Source organism: Arachis hypogaea, chromosome 19, assembly GCF_003086295.3.
Source record: "Arachis hypogaea cultivar Tifrunner chromosome 19, arahy.Tifrunner.gnm2.J5K5, whole genome shotgun sequence".
Taxonomy (NCBI): domain Eukaryota; kingdom Viridiplantae; phylum Streptophyta; class Magnoliopsida; order Fabales; family Fabaceae; genus Arachis; species Arachis hypogaea.
In genome coordinates, this window is record NC_092054.1 from 8,052,545 (window position 1) to 8,077,716 (window position 25,172).

A 25,172-nucleotide genomic window follows, 5' to 3' on the forward strand; every position below is an offset into this window, starting at 1 on the left:
AGAATTTCTTGGGCCACAATAATATTATCAGGAGCACCACGACCCGGAATAAACCCTCCTTGTAAAGGACTAACAATATCTGGAAGAAAAGGCCGAAGTCGGTTAGTCAATACTTTTGTGATAATTTTATAAACAACATTACACAAGCTAATAGGCCTGAAATCCTTCATAAAGGTAGGGTTATCAATTTTAGGAATAAGCACAATCAGAGTTTCCATGATGCTAGGATTTAAGAACTCTCCCAAAAAAGCGCTCCGGACAATATTCCAAATCTCAGTGCCTACTATCTCCCAATATTCTTAAAAAAAATAAGCTTGAAAGCCATCTGGACCAGGAGCCTTAAAAGGGCTCATACTGAATACTGCTGACTTGACTTCCGCAAAAGAGACAGGGTCAATTAACCTCGCACAAGCCTCAGTACTTAGAGTGGGCATCGGAACATCCCCTAAACAATCAACCTCAACCTCTTCCGTTGTACCAAAGAGATTCTTGTAAAAAGAGAGAGCTTCTTCCTGGAGAATATCTGGATCAGTAGACCAAGACCCATCTCTAACATATAATCCATGTACTCTATTATGGTTTCTACGTACCAAAGTCTGAAGATGAAAGAATTTAGTGTTTCTATCCCCATACTTGACCCACTGCTCTCTAGATTTCTGGTACCAAAAAAGTTCTTCTTGCAACAAAAGCCTATTGTAATCTTCCCTCAGTTCAGCTTCTTTAATTCTCAGAGATAACACATCGGTAACCTCCAAACGCCGTTGAATCTGATCAATCTGATATTCCAGCTTATTTTTTCGCACAAAAATATTTCCAAAAATCTTTGAGTTGAAGTCCAAAGAAGCCTGTTGAACCATCTTAAGCCTTTCGGTAACGCCTCCAAACTCTTGATTCCAAGCCTTACTAATAACATGTTTATAAGAAGGATGTGTTGCCCACGCAGCTTGGAACCTAAAAGGACGTGAACCTTTCACTCTGGGGCTACCATGACAACGAACTAAAATAGGACAATGATCAGAATGAAGCCTGCTAAGAATTTCAGAATAACCCTCAGGAAACATTATCATCCACGCCTCATTAAATATAGCTCTATCCAACCTTTTAGCCAAGTCCCTGCCAGCCTGAACTGCTCTATACCAAGTATATCTCCTACCAGTCACTTTAAGATCAAAGAGCTCACAGTCATCTAGAGTAGTAGCTAATAGACTAGCTCTGTGAGAAGAAAAATAAGCACCTGTACTCTCATCTGGTGCCACAATCTCATTAAAATCACCAACGGCCATCCATGGTCTATTATGGCCTGAATTAATAGAACGCAAATGATCCCAAAGCATACATCTTTTTTCGAATTGAGGACTCCCATATACTGCACTACAAAGCCAAACTAAGTTACCCACACTCACTTTTACTGTGATACATTGGTCAATTTGATCAATAACCACACAAGAAGCATTAGCAATAGAAGATAGAAACCAAATTCCACCCCTGTGTCCTACTGCTTCCTCAATACCAACACAATGAAAACCTAACTTATCCCAAAAATTCTTCAAATTATTAAACATGGTATGAGTCTCAAAGAGAAAGAAGAAAGATGGTTTATATATTCTCACCAAATTTTTGCAATGCACACGGGCCATCTTGTTAGACGCACCCCTCACATTCCAAGCTATGATATTGAAACTATCCATAAAAACAGCAAAAAGAGAGCTCCAATAACAAACCCGAGACTCAACATGATGTCCCTGTCTTCGACGATCCTGCCTTTAATGGACTCTCAAGTTGCAGCCCAATTTTCTCCGTCAAAACTTGCACCATACCCGCCGTCGATGCTCCATCCTTATCTACTGGTGAATTCTGCAAAGAGTTTGGGCGAGGACGCTTTCGCACAGTGCCATTTGTTGTCTCACCTTGCTGCTGATGATGAACATTGTGCCGGGTCCCCGAAGAAGCCACACTAACCGGTTTTCCAATATTGATGCCCCTGCTTAATTTTACTTTGGATCCAGTTGCATGTATTGTACGTTGGTGATTAGGCCTTGTCCAAGTATTGGTAGCCTTGTTAGGAGTCTTCTTTACTTTTGGTTGGACCTGATGGGTGCTAAGAGAAGGCTTTTGACCCATTTTATACTTTCCTTTCCTAATCACTTGAGTCCAACCTTCCAAATCCTCATGTTGTGCATGGTCTACATGAACAGCATGCAAATCACTCTCCACCAAATCCGGGACAGTAACATTTACAGTCTCATCTCCAAGATTCTTACCAAAATGAAAACTTGCCTTTTCCACATGTACTGGATTTTTTGAATTTGAGCTTTCTGGCTGCTTTGCTACATCGCTGATAACCTTGGCATTAGTTCCTCCTCCTGCATTGCTGTCAGTCTTGCACACCTTCATATCATGACCAAACTTGAGACAGGAGCCACAAATAAGGTGAAGACTTTCATATTCAACCTCATATTCAACACCTTCAACAAGAATATTCTTAGTCACTGGCAATCCTAAATCTATCTGAACACAGGCTCGAGCATATCGTCCTCTTTCAGCTAATTTTGTTGCCAAATCAACCTTAACGGGAATGCCAACTGCAGCCGCAACACGGAGCATTGCATCTTCTTGGTAGCACCAAATTGGTAATCCGGAAATTCTAATCCACACTAAAGTTGCTCCAAAACAGTTTTCACTTGATCTAAACTCTTGATCCCAAGACTTCACAGCCACATAATTTTCCTCGATCATCCACGGACCTCCTAAGAGAACCTTTTCTCGCTCCTCAGCTACATCAAACTTCACAAGAAAGTAGTCAAATCCCACGTCCAATAAATCAAAACCTCCCTTAATCCTCCATACCGTTCGGAGTTTATGAGACAATGCAGTGTAGCTATAGTGTTTACCTAGCACCTTAATCACTATAGCATCCTTATAAGGTTCTGCCAAGCAATTCTTAGCTTCTTGGGTAAACGTGACACTCGGTGGCAAGAGATCTCCTTGCTTCCCAGAAACTACCGCAATGTTATCTCCCGATAGAGTTTCAACAAGTGAAAAAGTTTTAGCAATCTTGGAACCCACAACTTTGTCCCTAAAAGAAACCTTCAAAGGCTTAGAAACCCCTCCCGAAATATGATCCTCCTTTTCCCCTGATGCAATCCCTCCCCCGCTCTCCCCCTTATCTCTTCCGCCGACATTACCGGCTGCCTCACCGTGTTTCACCCTCAAAGTCTCTTCCCGCTCACTTCACTGCTCATCTTCCTAAGGTATATATGAGGTTACCTAAGCTATATGGTAGAATAATAATACATGAAAAATTTATTAAATTAAAATTAAAAATAAATTTTGATGCCAAGTGTAACGTGCATCCAATCTCGTAACACCACATTAGTAAAAATAACTACTTTTTTTATATTAATTGCGTGAATGGTTATCTAACAGAACGGTTATGATTGCACGACTGTGTAATTTTATACCGTCAGTCCATCGAAATTAAACTCTTAAAATTATTGTATATACTTTTTTATTTTGCATATTGAGTTTATATATAGGATTTTTTAATATTAGATGGGAGATAAAGTTTATAAATTTTGGAAATATTTGGTAACAAAAGAAAATCAGCCAAAAACAGGCATAACTTGCCTTATGTAGCATTCATTAATTGTTACGACAATTAATTAATGTTAAATAAGACAAAATTTAGCTGTTTTTTTGTCTACCTAGCATTATCCAAATTTTATAAAAACTTTACACTTCTATTCAGTGGTGAAGACAGTGCATATGAAATAAAAGTGCATACAAATAGCATTACTCAAATTAAATTGATATTTGAAGTTTTTTATTTTAGGGAACAACAATACAAATTAAATATGTAAGAGATAGTATATTAATTAATCCATTTCAACTCCATCTCATTGAAAGTGTTCTCATTTCTATTTTGAGAATTATGGCACTATTGAATCCATAGTCTAATAATTAAATTAATTTTCGCATCATAGTTTTTTATTCCCTTCAATAGATAAGGTACTTTTATACATCGTGAAAGAAATTTTTGGAGTTTATTCTTCAATGCTTTAATTTCTTTCATTTTTTGGGATTTTGTCACAAATTTTTGCCACTTTTGGTTGTTTATTCAAGTGGAATGAAATCTGCAGTTTGTAGTGACATTATAATAAAATCTAAGACCTATATATGGAGAATATTGGGTAGAGAATATTTCTGTCCTTTTGTCTCAAAATATCATAAATGAAATGATTCTGAAGGTGCGGTTATCAAAACATTTAATACAATTCTTAAAAAATAAAAGATGATAATTTTTTATTAAAAAATAATAATTATATAATTTAGTCTCTTAATAATTTTCTTATATAATCAATATATTAAAGTCTCAAAGAATGAATTAATTATTCCTCTATGTATTAATTAGGAATTAGAAGGATGTTCAGAGAGTAAATAATTCCTCAAATTCTTTTAAGTTCTTATGGTTTTAAATGCACAAGAAATTTTCTTAAAGAAAACATGCACAAGATATTTTTTTATAAGAAATATTTAATTCCTTAAAAAGTTCATAATTAGAAAATTTCTAAATTATCAACCCAATTTACATTTTTCAAATGAAAGTATACTTGTATTATTTTTTTATTTTATACATCTCAAGTATACACTTTTTGTTTTATAATATTAAAGGTAAAGTATACTTTTTTTTTTTTTCCTAAAGTTTGACAAAAGTTTTAAAAATACTCCTAAATTTTATTTTGTCTCAAAAGTTTTTGATTTGCATCAAACATACCCCTAACGGCTAATTTTTCAAAAAATTTAAGACCGATTCAACAACGATTTCATAAGAACAACCCTTAACACAAGCAAATCAAGCATAATTTTCTTGCATTATTTCGTCTTAAATTTTTTAAAAATTTAGCCGTCGAGGGTATATTTGATGCAAATTGAAAATTTTTGGGACAAAATTGAAACAAAATAAAACTTAGGGATAATTTTAAAATTTTTACCAAACTTCAGGAACAAAAAATATACTTTACCCTAATATTAAAAAATAATTTCATTTTACTTTGTTTTTCTCTCTATAAATATTTTTAATACTAAAAAATTAATACAATTGTTAAAAAAACAATAATACAATTGTATGAAAATAATAGAAAAAAAAATATAACATTGTATAAAAATTAAAAAATATAACATTTTTTCGTTTTCATTTTATGGGGTTGGTAGATACAACAGAAAACTCATATCATATCATGTAAATAAAAAAAAAAAAAAAAAAAAAAAAAAAAAAAAAAAAAAACACTCAAACAGGAAAAACGCGCTTTGTTTGTGAAAAAGGGTCCAAACGCCGAAGCCCCCGAGCTCCGAACTTCTGTATTTGAATTTTCAATTAAAAAAAATCTATAATACAAAATTATAAATAAATATTCAATATAAAAAAACGAAATTTTGAAAAAAAAAAACAATTATATTTAACAACAAAAGAAGAATTAATGTCTCTTTTAAAGAGTTCAATGTAAAATTATAAATAAGAGTAAATAAATAGTATTTAAATAAATAAATATATTTTTATAAAATAAAAATTTAAATGAATTAACATTGATATTTAAAAATTATTTAATAATAATTTCGTCAAATATGTTAAAATATTTAATAATTTTTAATTATTAATTTCATATAAATTTTTTTAAATAAGGACAAGATTGTGGGTCTAACTTTTTCTGAAATAGCATCCACTTCTGAGTGTTTATAAAAGCAACTGCAAAGCACCCTTCATTTTCTGCAACCCCAACATCACCATCTCTTACAACAACTAATTTACTAATTCTGTTTTTGTTTCTCCTTCCCAAAGAAAGAGTAAAGAAGAAAAACAGAGTCTTTCTCACTTTCTCAGCAATTCAACTCTCCCTTTATTCTTTTTCTTCTCTTCATTGGTCATTGATTCTGCCAAAAAGAAACAAAGTCAGTAAAAGGAAGAGAATAATAGTTCACACTTCACAGTTCAAACAAAACAAAACAGAAATATCTCACTTGCATAAGCATTTCTCTCTATGCATCAAAGCATAGAATAAGGTGAGAAAAGAAGAGATTGGAGTATGATGGGGATGAAGAAGCTCAAACAAGTGTGGAATGTGGCATTAATTTTGGTGGTGTTGGCATGTTCATTGGTTGGTGAAGGTGAAGCTTCAGTGTCCTATGACCATAAAGCTATCACCATCAATGGACAAAGAAGGATACTTCTCTCTGGCTCCATTCATTACCCAAGAAGCACTCCTGAGGTACTAATACTATCAAAATGTGCTTTTATGGGGTCTTTGTTTTTTCAAATGGGTACCTTAAAGTTTCTTCCTTTTTCAATAAGGATTTTTGCAATCCTAAGTATTTATTTTTTATTTTTTTGAACTTATTTATTCATTATGCAATGCTAAGTTTTACTTTTTTTTTTTATTTTATTTTAATTGTTTTTGGCAGATGTGGCCAGATCTTATACAGAAGGCCAAGGAAGGAGGTTTGGATGTTATTCAAACTTATGTGTTCTGGAATGGACATGAGCCTTCACCTGGCAAAGTAATGAACAATGCATGCTGTTTTTGCTTCTGGTGTTTGAAGAAAATGCTTCTTTTTATTTTATTTCAGTTTGTTATTTATGAGTTAGTTGTGAGAATTAATGAACCTTTTGTTTGTTGATGAGTGTAGTATTATTTTGAGGGGAATTATGATTTGGTGAAGTTCATAAGGCTGGTTCAGCAAGCAGGCCTTTATGTTCACCTCAGAATTGGTCCTTATGTCTGTGCTGAGTGGAATTTCGGGTAATCAATCAAATGATTCAATTTTTCTCTTTACAAATTAACCAAAAAAAGAAATAATAATAAAACTTTGTTTATATGGAAACTTTGAAATTGGAACATCTTAAATAGCTTCAACTTTAACTTTTAACTTAATGGTTTTTCTACTTTTTTCAGCGGTTTCCCTGTTTGGCTTAAGTACATACCAGGCATTAGCTTCAGAACAGACAATGGGCCATTTAAGGTGAGAGAAATAGTCCTTTTTGACCAAAAGTCAATGTAAAAATCTAATATTTTTCCCCTATCTTTGATGTTAATTTTCTTATTATTTATTCTATTTTAGTAACTTTTTTTTCCCTTCTTTTTTTCCATGTTAATGTATTGAAGTATCAAATGCAAAGATTTACCACTAAGATTGTGGATATGATGAAAGCAGAAAGGTTATTTGAGTCTCAGGGTGGTCCAATAATTTTATCACAGGTAAGATTAAAATACCTAACTACCCTTCCTCTTAGTTCAACATCTAACTTCATGCTTTATTAACATATAAATTTACTGAGAGTATTACCCTTTTCAAACTATTGATTTTGTTAACAGATTGAAAATGAATATGGACCTATGGAGTATGAACTTGGTGCTCAAGGTAAAGCATACACTGATTGGGCAGCACATATGGCTTTAGGACTTAGAACTGGTGTTCCATGGGTCATGTGCAAGCAAGATGATGCTCCTGACCCAGTTGTAAGTACCATCTAATCTAACAAAATTCTTGTTACTTTCTATAAACATGTTCATATTCTTATTCTCCTTGTCCTTGGTGGGGGATACTGAACAGTATCCTTAGGTACATGTATAAAGGAGGGCAAATATGTCCACTTGTTTTTAATAGTAAATTTCAATGTAGGACAAATTTGTCATTTTCAAATTTTGGTCAGACACAAGACTAGAGTTTATGAATTATGAGAATGAATTATGCTTCATTCTTGCATGGCTGTGATTTACCTTTTATGTCATTTCAATATTATTCTTATTATTATGTTGAGGTGTCATTAGACATTAGTGAAATTAGCATGATTACCTGTGGTGAAATAATTCAAAACATGACATTCCATTATTGAGTGAAATCATTTTAATATTCTTGGCATGCAGTCAAGAAATATTTGTATTTTCAAGTAAATCAAATTTTTTGCTGATAATATATTAATATTTGTGTTGACTTTTATTGCAGATTAACACTTGCAATGGCTTCTATTGTGATTACTTCTCTCCAAATAAGGCTTACAAACCAAAGATGTGGACAGAAGCTTGGACTGGATGGTATGATAAGTTTTTACTTCCCTTGACCTTCATTTCAAAATAAATTCATATTAAAAAATTTATTACTATGTTGTCCAAATTGAATGTTATTTTGAATTGGTGCATTGTTACATAAAAGCTAGAGGTATCTTTCTGACCATACCTTTGATTTCTCTGTTTAAACTTGCAGGTATACTGAGTTTGGAGGTCCAGTTCCTCACAGACCTGCTGAGGATTTGGCATTTTCTGTTGCAAGGTTCATACAGAAAGGAGGATCATTTGTCAATTATTACATGGTAGTTTCAGTATCTGTTAGATTTCAATCTCTGGTTTTCACTGTTTCATTCAACTAAGTCCCTTGTGTTCTGTCCATTCCAGTATCATGGAGGTACAAATTTCGGTCGAACTGCTGGTGGTCCCTTCATTGCTACAAGCTATGATTATGATGCGCCTCTCGATGAATACGGTATGCGCCTCTCATACTTACTGATATTTTCATTTTGTTATGCATTTTCTTGAATCATATAGAATAAAGTTCAAGTCTATGATAGCAGATTAGAACATTTCTTGCATGATCTTACATTCTTCATTTATTTCTTTCTGCTCTATGCAGGATTGCCTCGGCACCCGAAATGGGGTCATCTGAGAGATTTACACAGGGCAATTAAACTTTCTGAACCTGCTTTAGTGTCTGCAGATCCTGTTGTACAAAGGCTTGGAAACTATGAAGAGGTATAAGTCACTTAAAACTATAAAATATGCTTAGTTATGTGAGAATAAACCAGCCATGTCTAGAATGATTCGAAATCAAACTGAATTTCTAACTTTTGTTCACCACACTACAGGCTCATGTCTTCAAATCAAAGTCTGGAGCATGTTCTGCTTTTCTTGCAAACTATAATCCACGATCCTATGCAACGGTGTCATTTGGAAATTTGCATTACAACTTGCCTCCTTGGTCTATAAGCATTCTTCCTGATTGCAAGCACACTGTTTATAACACTGCAAGGGTGAGGGAAAGAAAAATAAGAGTGAATTTATATTTCAATGACTATTCTTATATGCAGTTATAATTGCCAACAAGATTTACTTGTTCATTTTCATGGAAGTAGACACACAAAACGAAAGGAATAACACCTTATTGTTGTCTTATTTAAATTTTAATGTTCTTGCTAAAGTTACAAGAATAGAAGACTAAAGTTTTTAATAATCTCCTGGTCAGGTTGGTGCGCAAAGTGCGCAAATGAAGATGACTCGAGTTCCTATTCATGGAGGACTCTCTTGGAAAGCATTTAATGATGAGACGACCTCTACCGATGATAGTTCCTTCACAGTGACTGGTCTGTTGGAGCAGTTAAATGTAACAAGGGACTTATCTGACTACTTGTGGTACTCTACAGAGTGAGTGACATAAAACACTATAGTCTCATATAATTGTTGGTTACAACATCACTGGAAATTTTGTCACTGTTCTATGTCTAATTACTTGCTATTTTTCTTGTCAGTGTTGTGATAAATTCCAACGAATGGTTTTTAAGGAATGGAAAGGATCCTGTTCTTACAGCAATGTCTGCTGGACATGCTATGCATGTTTTTGTCAATGGTCAGCTATCAGGTGAGCAGCATTACTTAAATTTGATTCAGCAATATGTAATTTCAAAGTACCAAGAACAATTGCATTGATTCAGGGGTTTTAATAAAATTTGACTATAATAATTGCATTTTTTCTTGGTAAGATCCAAGAGGAAGCCATTTGTCAAACACAATGGATATAGTTTTCTTTCTTGAATTTTCTTTCCCAAATATTGCATTGCAAGCATCACATTTTACATTTGAAGCTAATGATTGTTTGCATAATAGCTTGAGCTTCATCATTTTTACTTTGATACTCTTTGATCAGGAACTGCTTACGGAAGCTTAGAATTCCCCAAACTAACATTTAGCCAGGGTGTGAAGCTCAGAGCTGGTGTTAACAAAATCTCCATTCTTAGTGTTGCAGTTGGTCTCCCGGTATATTCTCCCTCTATATCTATCGCTGTCCATGCGCACATGCGTGACACGTCTAAATCAGTGTGTTATGACTTATGACTTAACACTAAAAATACATTACTTATGTGCAGAATGTTGGTCCACATTTTGAAAGATGGAATGCTGGTGTTCTTGGTCCAATTACATTAAGTGGTCTCAATGAAGGGAAGAGGGACTTAACATGGCAGAAGTGGTCTTACAAGGTTATTCTTCAAACACTTACTAAGGCTTATCTTTTTCTTACTGCTTAGTTTAGCTTGGTACTCATTTGAGTTCATGTTCCACTCAGGTTGGTCTTAAAGGTGAAGCATTGAGTCTTCATTCACTTACCGGAAGTTCCTCAGTTGAGTGGATGCAGGGTTTCTTTGTGTCGCGAAGGCAGCCCTTGACTTGGTACAAAGTGAGTATCACAAAGTTACATGAACTTATCATTTTATTCTCAACTACTATTCTTGCAAATAAAACCAATAATAAGTATAAGATTTTTCATTTTGTTGTGGTAAGGAGACCTTTTTGGCTTTCACTAGTTGAAACAATGGACATAAACTAACATCATTTTTGCATTAGACCACTTTTGATTCTCCGGCAGGGAGCGCGCCATTGGCTTTAGACATGGCAAGCATGGGCAAAGGACAAATCTGGATAAACGGACAGAGTCTTGGCCGGTACTGGCCTGCTTACAAAGCATCCGGTTCGTGTGGATCCTGTGACTATGCTGGTACTTATAATGAGAAGAAATGTTTAAGTAACTGCGGCGAGCCTTCTCAAAGATGGTGAGAATTGAGAGATATCTCTAAATTTCTCTGGAGTTTTGTTTTGTTAATGCACTTAAGAAAATTTTCACCAACCTTACTTAAATTTGATAATATTTCAGGTATCATGTTCCTCATTCTTGGCTGAAACCAGCTGGGAATTTATTGGTTGTGTTTGAGGAAATGGGTGGAGACCCCAATGGGATATTTTTGGTTAGAAGGGATATAGATAGTGTGTGTGCTGATATTTATGAGTGGCAGCCAAATCTTGTAAGTTATCAGATGGAATCTTCTGGAAAAGTTAGCAAACCTGTGAGGCCAAAAGCACATTTGTCATGTGGTCCTGGACAGAAGATCTCATCCATCAAGTTCGCTAGCTTCGGCACTCCGGTTGGCTCGTGTGGAAACTACCGTGAAGGAAGCTGCCATGCCCATAAGTCCTATGATGCCTTCCAAAAGGTATCATTTCTTGCTACAAATTTGAAGAGCAATGCTAAGGAACCAATTTTTTCGGCCAACATCAATCAATTTTTTAAAAATTATTCTATCTTAAATTCTTGACTTTAAATCGTAAATCCTTAATCCTAAATTATAAATCTAAACCATAAAATTGGCTAATGTTGGCTAATTAAAAGTTGATTCCTTATATTTTCTCAATTGGGATTTAAGAAAACTTTTTTTTTAATTTAGTTTTAAAGCCTGAAGTGCAATTATGCATGTCAAATGATCCATTTAATTTATGGTAACTTTTACTCAGCTTATTTAATTTAGCATTACTCAACAACTTTATTATTGCAGAGTTGTATTGGCCAAAATTCATGTGCAGTAACAGTGGCACCTGAACTTTTTGGAGGAGATCCATGTCCAAATGTCATGAAGAAACTTTCAGTAGAAGCCATTTGCACCTAATCAATTTCCAACCTCAGAAAACAAATGTAGAATAAAAGGGTGGTTCAAGATTGGATTTTTTATCAGCTATATTCAATTCAAGATTTTAGGTGTGCACTAATACAACACCACAAGCATTGATTTTTGGCTTTTTATTACCAAAGGTGAAGTTGCAAAAACACAACACACCATGTGGTTGATAAAAAAGCCTAATAGGGATTGAGAAAATTGTGGAATGTGTACATATATATTGGTGTGTTCAGATTTGTTACAGAGAAGTGAAGAGTTTGATTGGATAATGCACATTGAGACGGCAAAGATTTGAGTCCATGTGCAAGTTCAAGTTGTTTGTATTCTGTGGAAGTCACTTGCTTCCATAGTAATATAATTTTCCATATGAAGCTGCATTGAGAGAAATTTAATCTAGATTTTAGTTATTTTCTTCCCTGTAAGTGTAAGATACTTTGCCAACATGATAAGATGAAATTATGTTATGTTTTATTTCATTTTATGTTTACCTTTTTTATTCTTACACCTCTTATTCTTCTCAGTTTATGAATGATACTACCTCTTAATTCTTAAATTAGACTACTAATTGGTTATATTGTTATTTTCTTTTATTTGGTGAGAGTTATGTCATTTTTATAATGCCTTGCCTACAAGTGAAATTCATAGTTTAAGTTGGTCGTGTTTCATTTATTTAGAAAATAAATTATCTAGAAATATATTTAGTAGTGAACCACTTAACTAATGACTAGTCACCAAAAAAAACTTAACTAATGACTACAGTATTACCTGATGGGGGAATATTACTGGAAAACGAAATCTTGTTTACATTCTTCTTTATTCTTTATGACCGAATTAATTTTTTTTAGTATATACCTATTTTGTTCCTCAAAGAATTTCAAACCAGGCACTTTAGTCTCCAACTAAAATTAATTATTCGATTAGTCCCTAACAATTAACTCCGTCAGTCACTTAGGTCTTTTATTCCGTCAATTCTAACGGAGGACAAAATAGTCCCTAATAACTCTAACACAAAATGGTCCCTGACCTCTTCTGTTCGGAAACGATATTATTCTCTCCCAATTTCCATCATATCTCGCATAACACTAACAATCTAATACTGTAACTTCAATTTATACAATGCACACTCTACAATTTCAATGTTCACAAGAAAAAAAAATCTAGACAACAAGTCCAATTTGTTAAGACTCGTCGTCGTCGTTTTCAAATAAAAGTATTTTGATCCCTTGTTAGATTTTGTCCCCTATTAAAGTTGTCAAGAGACCATTTTGTCTTCCGTTAGAATTGACAGAGCCAAAGACCGAAATGACAGACAAAATTAATTGTTAGAAACCAATCAATCAATCAAGTAATTAATTTTAGTTGGAGACTAAAGTGTCTAATCCGAAATTCTTTGAGGACCAAAATGGATATATACTCATTTTTTTTCCTTCTGAAAACGTTAACTTTTTAGAAATTGATGCTTTAATTTTTATTCATTTTCATCAAATCCCAAAAAATTTCAAGAAATCCATGTTACCCGATCCAGGCACAGCCACAACTTAGAAATTAGACTTTCGCAAAATAAAATAAAGGATCGTATTATGGTAAAGAACTTATGACTTGTATGAACCAAAACAAGGTAAATCACAATAATGCAGGCTAACACGAAATTGACCAAAAGACTCAACCCAACATGTATCCAAAATTTGTGACCTAAGAGATAAAAAATGCAAGAACATAAATCTTCAAGAAAACGATTCACTAAATGCAAGTTACACATTCTAAATAAGTTGCACCGCTACATCCACAGTAAATCTTCACTCGTCATCATCGTCATCCTCATCTTCACCACCAGCTGCAGAGTTGAGGGCCTGCAGGCGTGCAATCAACTTAGCCTTCCTCTCCTCATATGTAAGCTTCTTCAAGTTGTACCTGCAGAAAAGAGGGCAATATATAATGAGTAGTGCTAAAACAAAGTAACCAAACCCACATGTTTCAAAGTCAAACAAATGGTGAGATTTTTTAATCCCCATAAATCTAGGCAATTTTTATTTTTTACCTTTTGTGTTCCTTTGGTGGCTGCTTCCCTGACTTCTTGATGGTGGGATCTGCACGAATGGCCGCATGAACCTTTTTGTACAATGGCTCAATTCCATCGGCACTGAGTCCACGCTTGATATATTCACTGAAGTGTGATTGGTATTTCTCTGGTTCATCTTCCTCCAAAGTCTATGAGAGATTAAATAAATTGAATGGTCAGACAAATTACTGAAATCTCTTATTTTGATTAATAATTCATAAAAATTTACAACTAAAAGCCAGTAAGATATTCACCCATACCTTCATATAGGCAGCAACATGTCCACCAAAGATATATTTGCGGTGAACCTCAGGATCAAGCTCCTTCTTCTCCTTATCAAAACCAGCAAACCTTTTCTCACTGTGAGGGATATCCAAACCCCCATCCAAGGCTCCCTGAAAACCATCACAATTATTTTACTCCAACATACTAAAAAGAAAAGGAAACATAGACGATCAATGCAACATAAGAATTAGTACCTTAAGGGCACCAAACACACGGTTTCCAGTTGTGGTCCTAATAAGACCAACGTCGAGGAGAGCACGGAATGGCCTCCTTGTGTCAGCAGGTTCAACAGAAAAATCCTCACCACTAGCCTGATATGTAACCATATTTTTCAGTCAAATTATAAAACCATTCAGGTGTCGCACATGTATTTATGAAAGTAAGAGATAGCAAGCAAGCACAAGCACTTCAATTTTCATACCTCTACATTCCCTTGATACTCCTCATCCATCTCAAGCATTTTAAGGACTCGGCGGGCCAGAAGAAGTCCAGTGCAATAAGCTGGTAACATTTTAATATGTTCAATCACAGGTGAAAAACACTTGGCATAGTTACAGATACAACAGCAAAAGAAAGGTGACACGGACAGAGGGAAGGAGAGAAAGGATTTCCACAGATGAAGTACCTGCAGCATAGTTAGTAAGACCGACTTCAAGGCCATAGCGAGGCAGCTCATGGGAATAAGCTGCAGCAAGAACAATATCACCGGCAATGCTAGCAGATGTTATTTGTGCAACGATATCCTTGTTTGTCTAGTAATGATGCTAAGGATAATACTCATGAACTCAAGGTAGCATTGACTAACAATCACTTGAGCATAATCAATTTTAACAAAAAAAGCATAGCATCAAACAAAAATTCCTGTAAACATTTCTATAAAATAATTTCAATTAAGTACAAGCTACTGAAAAAATGTTAACCTACAAAACTAAAGTAGGATACAAATCGCACAACAAAACGGTATTTAGGTGTGTTGTACTTGTTCTTATCTTGGTTAATCAACCGAATCCTGGCCCGGTAGTCAGTCTTTCCCTCTGCAAAATTTTTATGAAATAAAGTCATCAATGTTTCTAAATTTTTTTAAAACAAAGCACATTAGAGATAAGAAACACAGTGTAAACTGTTTGATAACAATAACAATACACTACCTCTTCTTCTCTTGAACTTCACTTGATACCTTTTGAAGTAGGCCTTACCTTTCTGAGCCTTAACATAAACCTAATTTTCAGGAATTACAGAGATGAAAAAAAAAATGGTTAAATATGCTGTTTCAAAAGCATAAGAATATCTACATACTAGAGTTTAATTACGACCAATTAAATATAAGCCAACACACACACACACACACAAAAGAGCACAAGAACCGGAATATCAAACACCGAAGATCTAAGAATCTCCCGAAAAAATTGAAACTTTGTTTTCCTTTTACCAAAGTTACCAGAAAGCTCACTCTAACAGACTCAGATACAAACAAAGGGGGAAAACTAGCTTCTTCTCTTTCAAATTGTTACTGAATGACAATGTGTTCTTGGAAAAGAAAATAAAAATGAAGAAAACATAAGAATTAAATAAATGGTGATATGAATATGGGGAATTGATTAAGAAACGGAGAGGGAGAAGAGGAAATGAGAGAAAGAGGGATCACCATTGGTGAAGCTGGATCTGCTGCACGATGATGATGATGGTGGTGGCAGCTGCTGATGCTCGAAACGAGAGAGTTGAGGGTTTTACGTTTTAGGCTTTTATTAGGAGCCTCTAACGCAGTAAAGCACTACTGCTACTACCAGTCATAATTGGGCTTGGGCGTGGGCTTGGGCTTGGACCTAACCCGAAAAGATATTGGGCTCTTGAACCCATTATCTTTGACGACCAAAAATATATGTATACAACTACATTATCTAAATAAAACAAACCAAGGAGGTGTCTGGTGGGCGGTGGCAGCTTGGACTTTGGTTGAGTGGCAATATATGATGTCTCTTAATATGTTGTGTTCGTGGTTCCAAAAACAAAAAAGTTTGCTGTGTTCGGATTGATTATGATGTCTAGAATTGGAGATTTTTCAACCTGTCTGACATAAAAAAAAAAAAAAAGAGGTGTCCCACAGAAAAAATTTTAAGAGTATTTCAAAATTTTTAACTTAAAAAATTCTAAGTATTTCTTAAGGAGATTTTTTTTTTTAAAATTAGGAGTGAGACTCGAAATCACGACTTTTAAGTGAGTATAAAGAAACTATACTATTTGAGTTATAATTCGTTAAGTTAAGAAAAATTGTTTAGTTTAAAATAAAGAATTAAGAATACTCTCATGAGAGAAGGAACTATCAAAATTCTCATTCCTCACAACGCAATTGATAAAGAAAGAATTTGGAATCAAACTTGTCATATATATAAATGGATAAAATATTATTTTAATTCCTAATATTTAAAATAAGTCCTAATTTTATTCATAATCTCTAAAATATCTTATTTTTTTCCTAAATTTTATTTTATCTTATTTTAGTCTTGGTCAAAATTAAATATTTTTCTTCCAAAAATATCTTTTCTTTTTCTATTATTATCTTCTTATTTTTTTTCTTTCAATTTCACTTTCAAATTACTATAACCACTATAATTACAATTGTTATCATTATCTAAAAAAAGATAATAATGGAAGAATAGGAATATTTAAAAATATAATTTTGACCAAAGGAATAAAATAGGACAAAATAAGACGTTTTGAACAAAAATAAAAATTTTAAAAGTTAGAGACAAAATTATGACTTATTAAAAAATAACCACCCACCCACAGCCAATAAGTTAACGTAGATGCATCAACTTTCTCCGGTAACTTGAGTATGGTAACAACCTTGGACAGGGGCGGAGGCTAGTGTTGAGGAAGGGGGGCAATGGCCTCCCAAATTAAAAATTTTAATGTATAAAAATTATTAATTTTTTATATTAGCCCTCTTAATTTTAATTTTTTTTTTAGATTTATATTTTTATATTGGCTCCCTCCTCGTCTTGGATGAGAATATAACCTGCAACCTACTACAAACACCCTTTTAAACTAAGTTGAGAACCACTACCACCTCTCTACCAAGTACCAACCATATAAATAATTAAAAAAGTTGGATGACTATCTATCAATTTTACGGTACAGTGACTGAGTGACGTTTGATCTAACTCCCCAAGTTCTTTTGGTTTTTTGTGTTTTGTTTTTTTTAATGGTTTACCCAAGTGTTGTTCATTGATTATGTATATATGTGACTTTATCAACAAACATGCATAGGTGTCGTTCACCTTGCCAAATTAGCTGTGACAAGAAATGCCATTCATTCCCTGACAACTAACTGCTGATCGAAAATCATATAACTATGCTATGACATGGACATGTAGAAATATGCATACATCTCTCATGGATTAAGCAACTACAGTAATATATGGAAACGGGTTTAACAAATTAACAGTCCAACTGCTACACTAAACAATAAACAAAAAGGGGGGTTTTCAGGGGAGGGGGAAAAGAACTTCCCTGCTGTATTTGCTTCAAAGTCCTACAGCCTCAGGTTCGGTGCTCAACCTTGAATCATCCACACTATACGATGCTTGTAATTTTAGTCAATCTTCACAGAAGAGTAGATCTTGCGGACGAACCAGAAACAAGCATAGAAGCCGATAGTTCCGGTCAACACAAAGAAAGCGTATGAAACGATAATCATGTATCCAAAGTAAAGGATGCCCGAGACCAGTTTAGTAATATCCAATTTGGTGAAGAAGTAGAAAATTGAGTAGAGGAAAAGGTACAAAGCTGAGGACCCAGCCGTGAGGTAAGATCTCCACCACCAATTGTAGTCTTCGCTGCAAAGTTGGAAGTAGCAAAGCACAATCGTAATCTCTGCACAGGTGATTAATAGGATAACAAACACTATGAACAGGAATCCAAAGATGTAGTAGAACTGGTTCAGCCATATTGATGTCAAGATAAAGAAGAGCTCAATGAACACAGCACCAAATGGCAGAATGCCTCCAATAAGAATAGAGAAGACGGGCTTCATATACCATGCCTGCTCAGGTACCTGCCTGGGAATTTTATTAGTCTTCACAGGGTCTTCAATTACTGGCTTTTTGAAACCCAAGTAACTACCCACAAAGACCAAGGGTACTGATATACCAAACCACAGGCAAACCAAAGCAAACATGGTTCCAAAAGGGACTGCTCCAGAAGACTGCTCTCCCCAAATCAAGGCATTTAGCACAAAGAAGACACCAAACAGAATGCCTGGAAACATAAATGCTGTTTTCAAGGTATTCTTTTTCCACTCTGTGCCCTTGAACATCTTGTACAAACGTGCCGAGGAGTAACCAGCAAATAAACCCATAAAAACCCACAATAGAACCATTGCAGTCATGAGACCTCCACGGTTAGATGGTGACAAGAAACCTAGCAAAGCAAATATCATTGTCACAAGTGACATTCCAAATAGCTGAACACCAGTACCGACATAAACACAAAGCAAATTTGAATTGACAGGTGGCCTGAAAACATCTCCATGGACAAGTTTCCACCCTGTTTCTTCTTGGGCCTCATCTTGAGTTTCTAGCTGATTATAATTGGCAATATCTCTGTAAAGAGTTCTCATCATGATCATAGCCACCATTCCAGAAAGGAAAAGGACAATCATCAGAGAGTTAATGATGGAGAACCAGTGGATCTGATCATCATTCATTAGAAGATATGTGTCCCACCGTGATGCCCATTTGATCTCACTTTCCTGAAAAAATTGCCATCAAACTTAACTTCTTGCATTTGACAACAGATGAGATGAAAGTTGATGAGAGTAACTGCAGTTTTAATTGGCAATACCTTAAAGGTAACATCATATGTGAATACAACATCCTTGTTTGTGTCAACTTCCTGTGGGACAGTACTACCTTGCATCAAATTCTTGGTGTCTTTATTGCATGTTGTCACCTGTGGGTTCTTGTCATTCCACTCCTTGAATTCATGGTTAATACTGTTTCATAAGTCATAGAGTTTGCAATGAGAAAAATATTACACATGAAAGATTCCTTTGAAATCTAACAAGAAAGCAATCAAACACACAAGCTCTATATTCTAGAGATATAAATTCGAACACACATTTAAAAGAATAAATGTACTAGGTATTGTATGACAGTACCCATGAAAGAGACAGGAATCTCCCCTTTTCAGTCACCTTTGAAGTTTGACCAAATATTGTCTATCTTCAAACAAAATCAACATGATAAACTAGCAGAAATCTATTAACAAATCATCCAACTAATTTGTTTCTTAATTCCTTTCCAACAGCATCCTATTCCTAAAATAAACTATAAAACCAACAAAGTTGGTGATATGTTATACCAAGATAAGAATGCAACAACAATAACCAGAGAAAGATATGTGTGGTAGTTGGGAAATGAAAAAGACCTGTTTGGTGTGACCTCAAATCCAACAATACGAGCAGAATCCGTTTCGGAATCCTTGTGATACATGACTCTAAAACTCAAGTGGTTATTGATGAAATATTTCTCCTCCTTGCTCTGTAGGCATATGTGAGGTTAACATAACAAAAATGGTAATTTATGTTCTATTAAAAAAAATTCAAACTTTTAAATTCTATAGCAGAACTTCTTGCTAAGTTATACCCCTTGATAGTTTCCTTTGAACCCAACACGAAAACCATGTTCATATGTTGTTGACTGACTTCCATCCCTCCTTTGTCTGAGAACAGCAACTGGAAGGTTATCCAGAATCCTGTACGTCCAATTAAACACATTAAAGGTCAAGAAGAAACCTATAGCAAGAAGGGCACCAGCCAATAAATCCAAATACTAATTAAATCACTAAATATACTAATTAATTACATGTTTACTCGGTATTCATCATCAATTTTTTCTTTAAAATTCTTAGCAGCATCGGCATCCAAAGTTACACGACACACAACAGTACAAGACTGTTCCTTCCTCATATGAAACTGGAAAGAAAATAAAATTAAAGGATTAGTCACTAAATTTCACAGCTATATTGTCCAAGCAAAGCATTGAATGAGGGATGAGGCAGAATGCCCACCGTATATACTGAATTCTCAATGCGATCGCCACGAAGGACCTCACCCAAATTCTCTGCACTGTTCACGACCTCCTTAGGTTTGCAATACTTCAGGTAGTAGTAATCATATGGAAGTTGAGTCTTTGTGGATGATAATTTGTTCACTTTTACATAGAGGGGATCGCCCTAGTCCAACAGAAGAAAAACAATAAATCTAAATGATACTTCACATTGCACACAGCCACACACAATAAAACACAAAAGCAGTAAACAAAAAAACTAAAATAAAACGCTTTCAATGTCAACCAAATCACCCAAATCAACAAGTTCCCAAGTCACACAGACCAACAATTCAATGATCAATCTCAATTGTCCTTCTGCTTTGAATGATGGTTACAATTTCAGCCCATAGTGGCAATTGGCAAAGCCACATTACAACAAGCGAGCAATCTCTTACACACTACACAGCTACTACACCGATCAATAATCAATCAAGATTTCATCATCCATCACATATAAGTTGCGATGCCCAACTACAATTGGGGTTTCAATCACGGCATCGTGACAGCAATAGTGGCTGAATCAGCTAAATTTTCACGAATTACAGGAATTCCATATTGCAAAAACAGCTTAAATTCATGGAGCCAAGCCTCAAAAAAGCAAAAGGAAGTGCTCAATTAACTGAAAGTAAAGATCTACTCTAAGTTCGACATTCGGAATCGGCAACATCAAATCGTCTACCAGAAAATAAAAGTGCACACTCCAAATTTAAACCAAATCAGAACAGCAAAAGCCATCCACCAAAAAAAGAAAAAACATGAGGGAGCTTCACTTCGAATCGAGAAACACGTAACAAACCACAGAGAATCCAACAAAAATAGCAGCGAGGAAATATACAGATCAGAGCTAAAACCCTAGATCCGAGCAGATTCATGCGAGATAGCGTTGATCGAGAAGTTAATGAAGCACGTAGCTCAGATATTCGAATAAGGGAATGGAGAGAGCGAATCTCAGAAAAAGATAGAGAAATGGAAGACGTACGGTTTGGAAATCTCGCGGGGCGACTCCGGGAAGGTAGAAAGAGTGAACGGAGGAGAAGGTGAGGAGGAGGAAGACGGAAGCAACGAAGACGGTGGCGGAGGAGACGCCCATCATCTTCTTCTCCTTCTTTCTGTGTTCCCTTGTTTGCTTGGGTCTCGTGTGTGGTGTCTCACAAGTAGAGTGTGTGTGTGTGAGAGAGAGAGAGAGAGAGAGAGAGAGAAGAGAGAGTGAAAGAAATTGCAGATGCGAAAGATATAAAAGAAAAGGAAAGGCAAACAAGGAAGAGCAAGTGGATTGAGGTGCTGCTACACTACTACTTCTTACCGCTATTTACCACTTTGCACTTCACACACTACAACAGTACAACACACTGTAAATATGTAATTAAGGAGACTGTTAAAATAAAGTCAGAGTTTAATTAGTATTAATTATTAGATTGCTTTCAATATTTAGAAGTAACTAGACTGACATTTTTGTTTATTTTTCTATTTCAACAATTAGTTATTGCCATTTCTGTTCAAAAGTGCAAGTTATTCTGATATCACAGAATTAATACTTCTACACTAGAAAATTCAGAAAATTTATATAATGACTTTGTACACTTCTCTTAACTCATACTCTAAAACATTATTAAAAGAATTTAATTTTGATACATTGTTAGTGTATAAATAGTTTTATACATGCATTTAATTATAAGATGTCACATCAATAAAATTAATTATCTTTCACATTGATTACTTAAATAGTCATCTAAAAGAACAGATGTAATTATACAATAGTATAAAATGTTTTAGAAAAAGTCTAGGACCAGCACTTTTATTAAAATCTGGCTAACACTTAACCATCAAAAGGAAAGTGAGTAATCTCACACCATTAGATATAATTTCACACCGTTAAAAAAACTAATGATGGCTAATTGATGATTACAAATCACAAAATATGTTAGTCCCCTAACATTCTTCAAACGATTTATACTGACACTACATCAAAATTAAACTCTTATTAAAAAAACAAAAATCTTATGAACAAACTAGGAAATATAGCGATCTGTTTATTTTATCCATTAGAATAAAAATTATCATATTATTCATAAGAATTAATATATTTTCTATACAATATTAATATATCCTTTTTAATAAATATAATTCAATCTTTTAAAAAAGGGTTAACCACCAAAAATGCTCCCAAATTATTCAAACGCTGATAAAAATACACTCGAATTTTATTATCGACAAAAATATCCTTAAATAATTTAAAAACGCAACAAAAATGCTTAACAGTAAATATATATTTTCAAAAAATACTTTAGAGATTAAATTTTGATGTAATTTTTTGTAAGAATTATTAAAAAAATGAGATATTATTATTCTTAAAATTTGGTAATTTTTTACTAAGTATATATTTTTTTGTGATTTTTTAAAAGTATTATGGGTTGTTAACAAAAAATTATAAAAAATTATATACTTAACAAAAAATCACCAAAATTTAAGAATAATAATATCTCATTTTTTTAATCATTCTTGAAAAAAATTATATCAAGATTCAATCTCTAATGTATTTTTTGAGAAATACATATTTAATGTTAGATAATCTTGGAAAAAAACTAACATTAAATATGTATTTCTCAAAAAATATATTAGAGATTGAATTTTGATGTGATTTTTTGCAAACATGATTAGAAAAATGAGATATTATTATTCTTAAAATTTGGTGATTTTTTGTTAAGTATATTTTTTTGTGATTTTTTAAAAGTATTATTGGTTGTTAACAAAAAAATATATACTTAACAAAAAATTACCAAATTTTAAGAATAATAATATCTCATTTTTATAATCATGCTTGCAAAAAATTACATGAAAATTTAATCTCTAAGGCATTTTTTGAAAATATATATTTACTGTTGGGTATTTTTGTTGTGTTTTTAAATTATTTGAAGACATTTTTGTCGATAATAAAATTCGGGGGTATTTTTGTCAGCGTCTGAATAACTTGAGAGCGTTTTTAGTGGTTAACCCTTTAAAAAATAATACACTCGTTTTGCTCTCTTATTTTTAAAAGGGTTAAGTACGATTTTAGTCCCTAACATAGAGGCTAAAAATTTATTTCATCTCCAGCCTTTTTTCGCTACAAAATAGTCTGAAGGTTTAACTTAATTTTAAAATTGTTCTTTTTACCAAATTTTTTATTTTTATTATCAAATTATCTCTAACTAAAAAAATATAAAATAAAACAAAAAGAAAACGGGGAAAGGGGGAAGGGAAGGTCGCGCTTTTTGGGGGGGCGTTGTTCCAGAAAAGGGGAAAGGGAGAAGGGAAGGTGGGGAATCTCCACGTCGCCACCGCTGCTTCCTCGCCACTGCTCCTTTCTTCCTCAGTACACACTCACACTAACGGCAAGAGAGGAGAGAGCAGAGGGAGAGAGAAAGAGAAGAGAGGAACGGAACCGTTCTCGTTGCCACACTCCTGCCTTCGTCGCGATTCGCAGTGCCGCCGACCACCACAGAGCCCTCCTTGTCGCGATTTGCAACCCGCCACCACCGCATCACCATTCTCGTCGCAATTCGCGGTGTCGCCACCACTGCCGCAGCCCTTTTCACGCGATCCACCACCACCACCGCAGCTCTCCTCCCCTCGCGATTTGCAGTTAACAGCCCCTCCTTCTCCACCACCGCCTCGAAGTCCCTACAGTTCTGTTTCAAATTTTTATTCCTTTTTCTTTAATTTTTCATATTTAAAGGAATGTGTTTTACTTCTGTTTATTCTATTGTTGTTGTTGATGTTGATGTTTCTGGTTGCTTCTGTTTATTTCTTTTATTCCATTGTTGTTGTTGATACTTCTAGTTGCTTCTGCCTATGCCTGCTTCTATTTTTGCTTCTGGTTCTGGTTCTACTTTTGTTGTTGCTCTGATTCCATTATTTATTGTTATTATTGTTGTTGTTCTTTTAGTTGTTGTTGTTTGATTGTTGTTATTCTGCTTCTGCTTTCTGTTTCTACCTGCTTCGGTTTCTGCGTTTGCTTGTGCTTCTGTGCTTCTCTTCTGGTTATTTTGGGGAAGAAGAGGGAATGAGTGTTCGGACGATCTTAAAATTAAGTTAAACCTTTAGAACTATTTGTAGTGAAAAAAAGGTCAAAGACGAAATAAATTTTCGACCTCTACGTTAGGAACCAAAATCGTACTTAATCCTTTTCAAACTCGTTTTTTAAAAGAATGAAATACAAATCTTTTTGGAGATAATATATTATAATAATATCTTCTTTCAATTTCTTCTAATAAATTTTTATAAAAACAATTTATGAAGTTAGCGTTTATTAGGAGAAAGTAAAATATGTTTGTGATAGTTATGGAATAAATTATTTAAATAAACTAATTGAGTATAAAAATTATTAGATTATCTTAAATAAGAAAGGAAAACATTTTTGTCTTCTCAATTTTTATTTAAATCGTTATTCTTCTATTGATTTTAAATAAAAAATGTAAAAATCTGAGAATCACAATAATTTATCAACATTGCTTTCGTTACCTTCTGCAATACTTTAATAAAAATAGAAGTATCACTCTAATCATTAAAAATATTGAAGCATAAATAACATGATAATCTAACTTGTCAATGATTATTCGAGATCTCGGTCGCCAAATTTATATGGGATTAGTTGTGTCGTCTTATCTCTCAATATTTTTTCTTTTGTCAGAAAATCATTCAAATTCATCGGTTGTATTCATTATATTGTCAAATTTTTTGTACTTGTCATGATATTTAACATTTTATACTCAACTCTATGACGGATATTATAGTTCTTCACAAAAAAATCACCTCTTCTTTATTTTAAAATTGTTGTCCAACTTCAAATTCATTTGGTATAGGAACCCAAGAGGCCAAAATGATTCAGATTGTCCAGTCTTATAGTCCAAATCTAAAAATTCCTGCTAAGTCATAGCATCAAGATTGAGGATTGACAAGTGAGGAAGAAATTGTT

At 34.1% G+C, this 25,172-nt stretch overlaps 4 protein-coding genes across 4 annotated transcripts; 1 reads left to right on the plus strand and 3 right to left on the minus strand.

Moving 5' to 3' along the window:
* Nucleotides 1-299: 299 nt before the first annotated feature.
* On the minus strand, nt 300-1,637 carry LOC140182109 (uncharacterized). Its single transcript, XM_072228217.1, has 3 exons — nt 1,394-1,637; nt 639-1,300; nt 300-512 (listed from the first exon to the last, which is right to left on the minus strand). Exons 1-3 carry the CDS (start codon nt 1,635-1,637, stop codon nt 300-302), a joined length of 1,119 nt encoding a protein of 372 aa, XP_072084318.1.
* Nucleotides 1,638-5,678: 4,041 nt separating this feature from the next.
* LOC112775425 (beta-galactosidase 1) lies at nt 5,679-12,240 on the plus strand. The gene is made up of 19 exons (XM_025819023.3): nt 5,679-6,263; nt 6,457-6,552; nt 6,682-6,794; nt 6,948-7,014; nt 7,158-7,250; nt 7,368-7,511; nt 7,999-8,087; nt 8,257-8,362; nt 8,445-8,532; nt 8,680-8,798; nt 8,912-9,076; nt 9,289-9,467; nt 9,572-9,681; nt 9,967-10,076; nt 10,187-10,297; nt 10,384-10,494; nt 10,662-10,867; nt 10,969-11,305; nt 11,645-12,240. The coding sequence occupies exons 1-19, from the start codon at nt 6,081-6,083 to the stop codon at nt 11,753-11,755; spliced, it is 2,538 nt and encodes an 845-aa protein (XP_025674808.1). The 5' UTR covers nt 5,679-6,080; the 3' UTR covers nt 11,756-12,240.
* Nucleotides 12,241-13,315: 1,075 nt separating this feature from the next.
* On the minus strand, nt 13,316-15,866 carry LOC112776104 (large ribosomal subunit protein uL18). The gene is made up of 9 exons (XM_025820090.3): nt 15,754-15,866; nt 15,257-15,326; nt 15,051-15,142; nt 14,734-14,860; nt 14,530-14,609; nt 14,303-14,419; nt 14,084-14,218; nt 13,803-13,972; nt 13,316-13,675 (listed from the first exon to the last, which is right to left on the minus strand). Exons 1-9 carry the CDS (start codon nt 15,754-15,756, stop codon nt 13,561-13,563), a joined length of 909 nt encoding a protein of 302 aa, XP_025675875.1. The 5' UTR covers nt 15,757-15,866; the 3' UTR covers nt 13,316-13,560.
* Nucleotides 15,867-17,477: 1,611 nt separating this feature from the next.
* Nucleotides 17,478-21,544, minus strand: LOC112777807 (transmembrane 9 superfamily member 7). Its single transcript, XM_025822196.3, has 7 exons — nt 21,198-21,544; nt 20,178-20,342; nt 19,973-20,082; nt 19,754-19,862; nt 19,536-19,648; nt 18,951-19,101; nt 17,478-18,858 (listed from the first exon to the last, which is right to left on the minus strand). Exons 1-7 carry the CDS (start codon nt 21,309-21,311, stop codon nt 17,701-17,703), a joined length of 1,920 nt encoding a protein of 639 aa, XP_025677981.3. The 5' UTR covers nt 21,312-21,544; the 3' UTR covers nt 17,478-17,700.
* Between the last annotated feature and the right edge of the window lie 3,628 nt (nt 21,545-25,172).

Bases quoted from the DNA above. Each gene is read 5' to 3' on its own strand.
- LOC112776104 (XM_025820090.3), bottom strand. The intron at 14,610-14,733 runs GTACTTCATCTG...AAATGTTACCAG, and splicing joins TCTTACTAACTATGCTGCAG to CTTATTGCACTGGACTTCTT. The intron at 13,973-14,083 runs GTATGGGTGAAT...AATCTCTCATAG, and splicing joins ATGTTGCTGCCTATATGAAG to ACTTTGGAGGAAGATGAACC.
- LOC112775425 (XM_025819023.3), top strand. From the start codon at position 6,081: ATGATGGGGATGAAGAAGCTCAAACAAGTGTGGAATGTGGCATTAATT. The intron at 7,015-7,157 runs GTGAGAGAAATA...AATGTATTGAAG, and splicing joins CAGACAATGGGCCATTTAAG to TATCAAATGCAAAGATTTAC. The intron at 7,251-7,367 runs GTAAGATTAAAA...TTTTGTTAACAG, and splicing joins GTCCAATAATTTTATCACAG to ATTGAAAATGAATATGGACC.
- LOC112777807 (XM_025822196.3), bottom strand. From the start codon at position 21,311: ATGATGGGCGTCTCCTCCGCCACCGTCTTCGTTGCTTCCGTCTTCCTC. The intron at 20,343-21,197 runs GTACGTCTTCCA...CTGTTGGACTAG, and splicing joins CCCCGCGAGATTTCCAAACC to GGCGATCCCCTCTATGTAAA. The intron at 20,083-20,177 runs GTGGGCATTCTG...TTTTCTTTCCAG, and splicing joins TTGAGAATTCAGTATATACG to TTTCATATGAGGAAGGAACA.
- LOC140182109 (XM_072228217.1), bottom strand. From the start codon at position 1,637: ATGGCCCGTGTGCATTGCAAAAATTTGGTGAGAATATATAAACCATCT. The intron at 1,301-1,393 runs GTAACTTAGTTT...CTATTAATTCAG, and splicing joins CACAGTAAAAGTGAGTGTGG to GCCATAATAGACCATGGATG. The intron at 513-638 runs GTCAAGTATGGG...GATATTCTCCAG, and splicing joins AGAAATCTAGAGAGCAGTGG to GAAGAAGCTCTCTCTTTTTA.